Source organism: Sinohyriopsis cumingii, chromosome 10, assembly GCF_028554795.1.
Source record: "Sinohyriopsis cumingii isolate HCF-2022 chromosome 10, ASM2855479v2, whole genome shotgun sequence".
NCBI lineage: Eukaryota > Metazoa > Mollusca > Bivalvia > Unionida > Unionidae > Sinohyriopsis > Sinohyriopsis cumingii.
In genome coordinates this window covers 115922688-115933540 of record NC_142970.1, presented here as the reverse complement: position 1 = coordinate 115933540, position 10853 = coordinate 115922688, and the positions used below count along the sequence as shown (strand labels likewise).

The following is a 10853-nucleotide window of genomic DNA, read 5'->3' as shown; positions in this document are numbered from 1 at the left end:
TGTCCTTTCCTAACATGCATGAGTATATTGGAGCCGGTTTCAAAAATGTATTGAATGTATTGAAAGCCTTTAAAAATACTGTAGCGTTAAAAGTCTGCATCATTTACCGTAATTTTTAAACGTGTATACATATTACATTACTTCCGTTTAATTAACACGCTCATCGTAATCAGCATATTGGGCTAACAGCTGACTGCTATTTATATCTTAGGGCCGTACTTATATAACGTCACGATTTGTGTGACGATGATGGGGGGAAGAGATTTTGAAAGATGCGACGCCACAAAAACAACACCATCGCCATCTAAAGGAGAAAATGTGAAGCAGGAAGCATCGTATTATCACCATTGGCGGAAGAGAACATTGAGAAATAAATTCAAACGAGATGTGTGCAGTTTTATCCCTTAGATCCATAATTTTTCTTTTTGGTATAGCTTACTCGGATTTATCAAGGTATTTTATTTTAAAACAACGTATTAAATAACTCACAATGCAGTGTCGATTGTTTCGTGTTTTTATATACAAAGTGATTTCATACCAATTACATTTTCGAAAAATTGTATTTGAGTTGGGGGTGGGATGAGTTTTGTGACGAAACGTGATGATGGGGTGGAAGTAAGTCGTTAAAATTTTAAAAATTTTAGGAATGGCCCCTAAGCCACCGAATAAAGAAAATGAAGGTTAACGTATTGATTGCAAATGATAGCTGATTGATGAAACTGACTTAGAAAGCAATATTCGAATCTATATACGTCTATTATCTACACATGCTCAATTTTACCAATTGCAAACCATTTCACGAAACTCACACGTCCTCGAGGATTAGATTTATTTCACAAATGCGCACAATTTTTAAAATCAGTTAGTACCACCTCATTTCTTATAGTACGTTACCACAATGGCATCTACGAATATGTGCCATATGAACATAATGGTGCTTAATTGTGGCTATCTGGCTTTCCCAAGGACACGCTGAGGCGGCAGACTAAGACCAGCCTAGGCGGATACAGAACCAGCTATCTCAGGACACTCAGCCAGTGAAGTTAAATGTGGCTTCCGGCGGATGAGATGTATATCACAACGTGATTATTCACCCAGGTTTGGCGACGCACACTTTTTAAAAAAAAAAGAATATAAAGAATTCCCCAATTTGAAAACAACATCATTATAATTAATCCTTTTTGTTTTACCCTGCCCCCGACACAAAATTTAGATTTGTCGAAATTAAGTTAGTAAGATAATCAGAGTCAAAGGAGGCTATGAATACCTTTCAATAGAATGGATCGCACACAACTAACAACACTTGCTCAAGAAATTGGTCGTAGATTTGGAGTTCGCTTGTTCGAACATTTATGTCTGTCTGCCATTATCTCAATGTTAAAAGATTTTATCACATATGTTAGAGATAAGCGCAAATTTCGTCCATGCATATACACTTTAGTTTCCGTACCTTTCAATGTAATGTCCCGATATGTGTTCTGTGTGGGATTATTTTGCCACTTAACTACGTCGTACGTTAAGTCTCAAGTATAAACCACTTTACTGGCCTACATACATGACCTCCTTTGTACTACTGATGCAGCGGACAGCCAACAAATCGTATAAAGAGTCAGCATGGTGGCAGACGATACCTGACGTATGGATAAGCCAGGCATGAAAATATTAACTTTCATCGTATTTTTACATACGATGGTGAGTTTTGGCGACATGCCAGTAGGAGTACTAAATGGAAGTGATTGCTCAAGTCAAGTGAGTATAATTAAGTCTAATTAAGTGATAACAGATATATTTTCTTTCTTTTACTTTTATATGACAATAACTCGTGTGTACAGTGTAACATTACCACTAGATCTTCTGTATTCCACAAACGATTTTACTACTAGTCATTTGTTCTTTCTTTTATAATATTCTAGCTATGTTTTTTTTTTTTTTTTAAAACACACAAGGTATATTCCTGTCAAGAGTATCGGACATGTATTCATTCGGATGCTATACTTCATCTTGTGTCACACGCAATTACTTAAAATACAATGGAGACTCTTTGTAACGTATATGCCTAATCTCATCCATGCGATTAATAAAATATCTTACAAAAATAAAATACGTATAAAATCACCTCCTTAAATCAAGTTGACCACATGTATTGACTGTTCCGCACTTTATGCTTTTTTCGTTTTATTGATAGATATATTGGCGAATAACACAATGTGCGGTATTTCAATGAGCTAAATGTACATTGTTAAACAGAACATTACTTAATTTCCTTTAAAAATGTCTTGACCAATTTGAACATCTTGAAGGATGAATTACTTAAAAAATGCTTCGAAAAATGTGCAAAGTTTATCTACATAATTGTATATCTGAAGTAATTCGGTTGATGGATCAAATCATAAGGGAGTTTATATCAATGTATAAAAATCCTAAAATAACCATGTTGCAATTTCTTCAAAAATCACGAAGTTAGAACCACTTTCTAAGAATTATTTTGCAGCATTTTTATTAAGGGAAACGAAATCCTCGGAAACAATAGCTGTCATGAAATGTCTCCTTTACAATGAAGTCGATCGACTTGAATCGGTTTGAGTTTAGAAATTAGAACCGATTCTCTAAATGATTCGGTTCATCCTTTTTGTATTTCCAGGCAGCCGGTCTACCATGCGTTGCCTACAGAATGGAAGGTGCAGGTAAATATGTAATTAGAAGTTTGATAAATGGCTATTTAGATTACATTATGGTGGTACAAGTTTTGTAAGTACACAGCATTTCATCAGTATGTTCAATGATATATATTGTGCATGCCCAAATAGCTCTGCTTTTACCTACTTTGTCGTTGGCAAATAACCATGACTGTTGTTATTCTGACTTAGCTTGTATTCGTATTTTGTGAAGTGTACAAGAGTACATTTTGTGTCGTTGATAGCAATGAATCAAAACTAAAGTACTTGAGATGTTGATTGAACAAGTGATTTGCTGTTAAGAACATGAGAATTCTAGCGAGTAGACCCTAGTTTATTTTAGGAATTTGTCTTTACACCAACCACTCGTGAAGACTGTTTATAGTGCGGAATTATTCAGCATAGAACATTGATGCAATGAGCAAGTTAAAATCATAGCATGATTTCAAGCTGCATGATATATCGTAGTACACGGAAAAGGTGGCACGATGCCCAAGTTAAAATTCTAAGATAATTGGACTTGAATTCTACGTCACAATAAACAGAAGCAGCAACCAGTACAGTAGTGAAAATTATATATGATATTATTGTCGTGTTCACTAGGTCACAATGTTACAAAACTATGATGAAATACACATTTCACAAAAATAGCGACATAATTGTAAGCACAAAATAGTGAAGTGAAAAACAAACATAACTGAAGCAGAATTATAACAAAAGACTAATTAACGTAATAATAATGACAATAAGTATATAATTCACGGCAGCAGCTGTCACGGTTACGGTTTGTAGATTTCATTTTTAATGATACTGTACCATGTTTGAAGAAGCTCTCAATATACAAAATAGAGGGGCAATGGATAAACGACGTTATACATATCAGATTTGATCAGAAAAAAAGCAAACGCATAATATGTTCAATATGACTGAATATTTAATATTGTATATACGTACGTAGGAACCACTCAGATGTACTCCGTATATAGATTTGCCTGAATGGTTTGCTAAACAAATTAATTTATTGATTTGTTTTTCATTTTTTCTTTTGTGGAATCACTTTTTAAAACTTCCAAGTGAAGATTATTATGCATCTTCACATTAAGAATTAGACGTAAATTTTTGGAACAGATAATGTATCCGTAAATGTCCATGAAATATCTAACGGGGGGAAATGTATCCGTAAATGTCCATGAAATATCAAAGGGGGGAAATGTATCCGTAAATGTCCATGAAATATCAAAGGGGGGAAATGTATCCGTAAATGTCCATGAAATATCAAAGGGGGGAAATGTATCCGTAAATGTCCATGAAATATCAAAGGGGGAAAATGTATCCGTAAATGTCCATGAAATATCAAAGGGGGAAAATGTATCCGTAAATGTCCATGAAATATCAAAGGGGGAAAATGTATCAATGGAAATTGAGAGAAAGGACATGAAATTTGTTAGAAAAACTAGAATAAGCATTTGTCAATGCTGTAGTTCAACCCGCGTCCAAGATAGAATGTACAATTACAATACACTAAGCATATGTTCAGATTTTTCACGTCGGATAATCAAACGTTACGGAGGAAACTATTGTGTGAAAGAATTGTCCAGTTTTTCTAAACAGCAGACAAGGTATGAGAATACAAACCACGCTGTAAGTAATTGGACATATCTTTGGCAAGAAGTGGGTTCTGTTTTAAGGAACATAAACTTTCAGCATCAATTAAAAGTTGCCTATTGTATTATTGTGTTTGTCGGTAGGTTGTTTTGTTGTTTGTTTGGTTGGTTGGTTGGTTGGTTAGTTTTATCAGCACTTTTTAACGCACTATTGACTAGGAAATGACAGCTAAGATCTTTTGAAACAAATAACTCAGAGTTTACACGGCATGTATTGAACGCTCGACCCTTGAATGTTTACCTATAGAATGAGGACATAGAGGAAAACCATGCAATAACAACAAGACTTGGAAATAAAATGGATTTAAAATAAAAAGCAAAATTCTATTGTGAAAAGTCCGATGGTAAAACAGTTCAAATAGTAAGGAAAAGGCTAATACGAATAATGCGGACACCAAGCACTTGAGTAGACTAGACTGGAGCGGAGATGTTACTCACGCTGGATTGGACAAAACAAGGTAATTAATGAGTGCTACCTGTCGACGAGACGTTTCATATATATCGATTTGAACCTACTGCTGTTTAAAGTCAGCCAATAAAAGTAATCCAAGAATTAGAAATGGAAACAGTAGACCATAAGGAGCTGTTTTATGTGTAACTACTCTAGGGTCTTAAGCTACTGTTATATATATATATATATATATATATATATATATATATATATATATATATATATATATATATATATATATATATATATATATATATATGGTAATTATTGGTACCTGATTTAATTTATTTGTTAAACTTTATTTCATGGTTGTAAATTGTACAGAAATAGATTGATTTTGCCTAATTGACCTGAGCTTGTTAAGAGCATAAAAATTACACAGGATCAATAAATAGATGCTTACTTATGTGTTGACAAATTACATATATTGATTTTAATAATAAGACTTAATGGCGCAATTGGATTAGTTTTTCATATGCTTATGGGGTTTCTGAGTTTCTAGAATAATTCAGTAACTTCCCATTGGTCGGGCTAGGTCATATAAATAGGCAAGTTTGAGGCAAAATGAGTAGTAAGATCCGTTACGTGAGATGTATTGTGAAAGTCGCAATAGAAGTGTAATCACGAGAAAAATGCGCAATTAGTTTCATTCCCATTTTAGAGCCATCATCATTTCTTGTGTTCTTGTTGCAAGTCTGCAGACGTGTTCAATGTTGTACTTCGATATTGGTCGAGAGAAAAAACATTTGTTAGGACTGTTCAGTGGATACAGAAAATGCTCATTATTTGGACTATAATACTATTTTGGAATGGCTACGAATTATACGAAGAAGTTCTGGACGACGCCATATTGGCAACGTCATGATTCTTGGCGGACCAGTACATTTCAGGTTTTGAGATTTATACAGAACTTTTCATTTTAGAGAATGGATAGAAATTTATCAGGATTATTTTGGATTCACTTCAAAATACTGTAAGTGTATCTCACATTTTCATTTATAACTTTAATAATTTAATTCTTTGGTAAGTTTTACAAAACATGATGGTTTTGCTTCCTGATGTTACTTTGTTTAAGTCTATAGAGCTGTAACAGCTACCAAACAAGAGGGAACAAAACAAACAAATTCTGTATTGTAGAAAATATTAATTTATTTCCCTAAAATATAAAGTTAAAGAATTAACAATAACTTACAGTATGTTGAATAATTCCTAAAATCCAAAATGATTTATCAGTTTGAATAGATGAAAGTAATCCAGTTTTGTTCCAAATGTGTTCCAAATGAAGTCTTTACTGTACTGATGTGTCAGAAGAAATCATGATATAATCCAGAAATGTCTTTGAAGGAATTCACGGTGATTCCAATACTGCTATAAATCCGAGTGTCTTTGAATGTTTCACAGTAGTTCCGTACACAACTAGTATGTACCCAAACAGTCTTTAAATGAGTGCAAGAGCACTGCATGTCAAACTAATGATTAAATAAACGAATCAGTCCGTTTATATGACTGTTTCAAGGCAAATCGTACTACTAATGATGTCCAATTCATTTATTTAGAAAGGAAGTACACAATAGCGAAACTTGCAGTACAAGACTTTGAATCATTTATTCGTGGTATTTCGAAATATTCTATAGATAAACAAACCAACTGAATTACACTGGCTAATCAGCAAATAGGTCGGGAGTCCTTTTCCAAAACATCCGCGACCTTCATTCACATGAACCATGTCCTTCTTGGAAGACGTGATGTTTACCTGTACTTAACAGTACCACGTAACCTTGAAACTTATGAATGAATGAATCTGCGAATTTGATAAATGATTGATCACACAGTGAAAACGTCAATCACAGGATATTAGTATTAAAAATGACATTAACTACATGACACTTATAAAAACATTTTTATACAAATAATGCACATAAAACAGATATAAATGACATATGAACAGATACGAGAAAACTAAGCTATAATTAATGAACACCACGTACCAATTTAAAGCAGAGAGCTTCCATTTACAGCTTAAATGATATTTACTAAACAGGACAAAAGAGATTTAAGGCTTATATAAATACGGTAGACGCTGTAAAATCTAAGAGAAAATCTATTAAATCGGACGCTGAAATGTAGAAATCAGAATCAGACAGCAGGACTATTAACATCGTAGTCATTTTTCTCTACATATATGTTTCTTTTACTCTATCTTCTTTTGTTTTCATGTACAATTTCATGCCAGGGATTAATATCATCCTTAAGTTAATCCAAGATTAATTCAAGTTTAAATGTGTCTTCGGATTTATTTCAGTTCTTGTTGTGTTCAAAAATACATGACCACGCCACTCTGTAACAAGATAATTCGTCGCCATCACTACTAGAGTAGAGCTTCACTCTTGAGGCTGATGTGTGCTTTTGAAATCTTATGATGTCTTCACCCGAATTGCAGCTTTGATATCCCAAAACGAAGAGCTCTTTTATCTTTTTCACAGTTTCGGATACTGTCGAAACAGACGGTGCAAATAAATATTCAGTTTTGCACCCAAACACCTAATAAGGAGATTACCAAATCCTGTGTTTTGAGTTAACCTTGCAATAATTTCATCTGTGAAAATGTTAATATCGTAAAAGATATATCCAGCATATTTTCTCTGTTTTGCTGCACCGTTTATGGTTTTGCATGTCACTTTAACTTTAAAGAAAAGAAAACTCCATTTTCCATCATGCTAGTCTACAGATGAAATCTTATTTTTTTCGACCTTTGTTACGTTAAGACTTAGTTTGTCTAATTCAAGATACTATTGTGTGTAACTAACATGTATGTGTCTTATTCATGACCCAACAGTGATTAGGAATTGTTTTAGACATTTAATGTTAAATTCTTTGAAGTCTGGTTGACTTAAATGTCTTCACCAAGTAATCAAATAGCCCACTCAGCCGCTCGATCTCATAATTGAAAGAAAATGTTAAAGTTGTTAAATGCCAAGATTTAAAACTGTTGCCATGCGTACGACCCAATTTAATTCCTTCTGCTATGAATTTTTATTAAAGAATGCTTTGTATCTATTTACTGAATCGTATATATCAAATTGCAAAGTGTACATAGAAAAATCATTTTGTTTCGTTTCATATATTTTTATATCATTATATATGTCTGTAGCATCAGCAATGTGATTAAAATGTATCATAAAAGCAAGGAACTCTGCTTGTTATTTTATAAATCAAAGTCCATTATTTATTAAAACATGCCTTTATCTCATGCCAAAAGATTAAACCTTTATCTCTCTCATTCTCTCTCTCTCTCTCTCTCTCTCTCTCTCTCTCTCTCTTTGTCTCTCTCTCTCTCTCAGAAACACACAAGACAAACACACACACACGAACATACACACTAGCACACAAACACGAGCACACACACACACACACAAGTACACACACAGACGCACATTATTATCAATTACTCTACTGTGCTACAATTTCATTCTCTTTGATGTTGCACACTATTTACATCTGTAGTATGTTGTATTTAATTTTTGATATCTTGGATAAATTTTTCTATGTTTCGTTTCTAACATTTTACAAAAGCAAAAGATGCTGCCTTAGACATCGACCTTCACATAATCTCCCAAATCTGTCATTTTACACATCGAAAAAGGTATTGCACATAGTTCATGCGGTGTAAATACCAGAAATAACTAGCTTCGACTAATTACGTGGTAATTTGTTTCAACCAACGGTTCTTTTGTCGTAATAAATTTGAACATGGTAAAACAATGACAACGAAAGAATAATTACTTGATGGTGTAGTTGACATAATTGCCATACCGACTTTGATGTTTAAAACTAGAAGAAATATCCTTATGTTAATTGTGTGATTTTCGCCACATTTTATATTTTACAACACCACATGTAAAGGCTTGCAATCGTTTACGTTATATATGACTTTACATATATTGTTTGAATCAACGTCATAGTTTTATGCAAGCCAATAGGACGACCGTCTAAACCAGGTATTTTTATTAATTAGCAAAATTCAATGTTTCTTCAAACTGTTCAAACATATGATTAGTTTCAGATTTATGTTAAGATTTGTCATTCTTATAGCTGATTCTAAGGCAGCTACTACATGCATAGAGTTATCAGATTTGTTTATCTAGCGTTGCACGCCATAAATGATATATCTGTTTTACTAATCATTGTGGACTCACCATGTACAATTGTTCTGTGAATTAAGCAGGATATAAATCTGTTTTTACCTGCATCGAATAAGCTGCTTTTGATTCCTGTTACTGCACTAATTTAATAAAATTGTTTTCATAGCTGATGATGATCATTTCCATATAATGTTATCTTTAAACTTGCATCTTTTCTGAAACAACGGGAGACTATCTTTGTTATTTTTGCAATCTCCATATTAACACTTTTTTTTTCTCCTACGTGTTATTAACAAAAGTTGTGCACACACGTATCCAGTCAGAACTTGCAAACAAATAATCACTATCCTTTGACACTGATATTGATGAATGTATGCTGTCTTCTCTCTGAAAACTATTATATTACATACAAATAATCTGTATACAGTTATATATTCAAATAATGTAAAAATTATTATTTTGTGATTTTTTAAAATTTTTAATTATGTTCTATTTCTGTACGAGCGTGCTGGTGTATAAATGGTACTACTAGCAAGAATGTTAATATTAGTTTTAGTTTTTAGATGCAGCTGTCGTATGAGTGGTTCGGAGAAGGTACTAAAATAAAACAGGTTCCACTAGAAATCACTTGTTATAAACTACGTTAGCTAACTGGTTTGGATCAAGGAACCATGCTGCCTATATACATTCTGACACGAATTCAGCAGTGAATAATGTGTACAGTTTCTTAGGAAAAGTAGTTAATCCTTTGAGGATAACAATTTTAATTTTGGCGTCGTATTGCATATAGTTGTTCCATTATAAAATAATAAAGTAATGTGAGGATTTAATTGTAAGAAATTATTCTTTATTCTCTACTTCTTTGCAACGAGAAGCAAAGCGAGTTTAGCTCACACTGTTTATATCTTTCATTTAAAGAGTGCGCATTGCTTACTGTGAAATCTCCTGATCTGTATGCGGGCCGTTGGCATGTAGACGGACCATCAGAAATCATGACGGAACACTTTTGTAAACAGGACGACAACGGTAACAATATGCCAGGACTGAAAATTCGCTGGAAATTGCCTGATCATAGTAAGCTTGAATTTATCTTCCATCAATTATTCCTTCCTTCCTTCTCTCGTTCATTGACTAATTCTTCCCATCAATATATTTTCCCCTATGTTGTCGTTTCTTTCACCGTCTTGTTACTCTCTTTCTTCCTTATCTCCCTTGATAATAGGTGTTGTTGTTCTATTCCGGATGTCTCTCTCTCTGTCTCTCTCTGTCTCTCTCTCTCTCTCTCTCTCTCTCTCTCTCTCTCTCTCTATATATATATATATATATATATATATATATATATATATATATATATATATATATATATATATATATATATATATATATATATATTTATTTATTTATTTATTTATTTATTTATTTGCATACCCGACTTTTGTCCTAAATGTAAGTTGTAAACAAGACGGTTATTAAAATTTTATATTTCAAGGTATAATCTTATTTATACGTTAGCGAATCTTTCCATTAGTTTTCCAATAAAATCGATTTCGTAATCGATCAAGTTTAATATGTATAAATATCGGATTGATAAGCAAATTATTCATTCTAGTTTGATATCAGTTTTCGGGAATCTATGAACAGAGCCAGTAGTTGTCTTCATTTATAATTCTAGGGTTATTGTTTAAATTTAAATCATTCATTGGAGTTACAAAGTGCTCATTGTCATTGTATTAACACAATATTCGGAATTATTATTAATTAAATGAAAGAAATTCTGGAATGGATCAAGAATTCAAGACTTTTGAAATTCATTCGGAATATTCTATACTTTTGAACTTGTGATGAGACACTTAGAATTATTTGGTATTTAATTCATAATCGTGTAATTGTCTCTCTCAATTTTTTACTTTGTAACTTAGAA

General features: G+C 32.8%; 1 protein-coding gene across 1 annotated transcript in view; it reads left to right on the top strand.

The window, feature by feature from the left end:
• The first annotated feature begins 1547 nt into the window (after window positions 1–1547).
• The window catches only part of LOC149791075 (uncharacterized), a 46662-nt gene continuing 37356 nt past the window's right edge, over window positions 1548–10853 (top strand). The window contains exons 1-3 of the mRNA XM_089973001.1: window positions 1548–1749; window positions 2642–2684; window positions 9851–10006. Of these exons, the coding sequence (XP_089829127.1) occupies window positions 1639–1749; window positions 2642–2684; window positions 9851–10006 (310 nt within the window). The 5' untranslated portion in view covers window positions 1548–1638. The remainder of the gene's footprint in view (window positions 1750–2641; window positions 2685–9850; window positions 10007–10853) is intronic.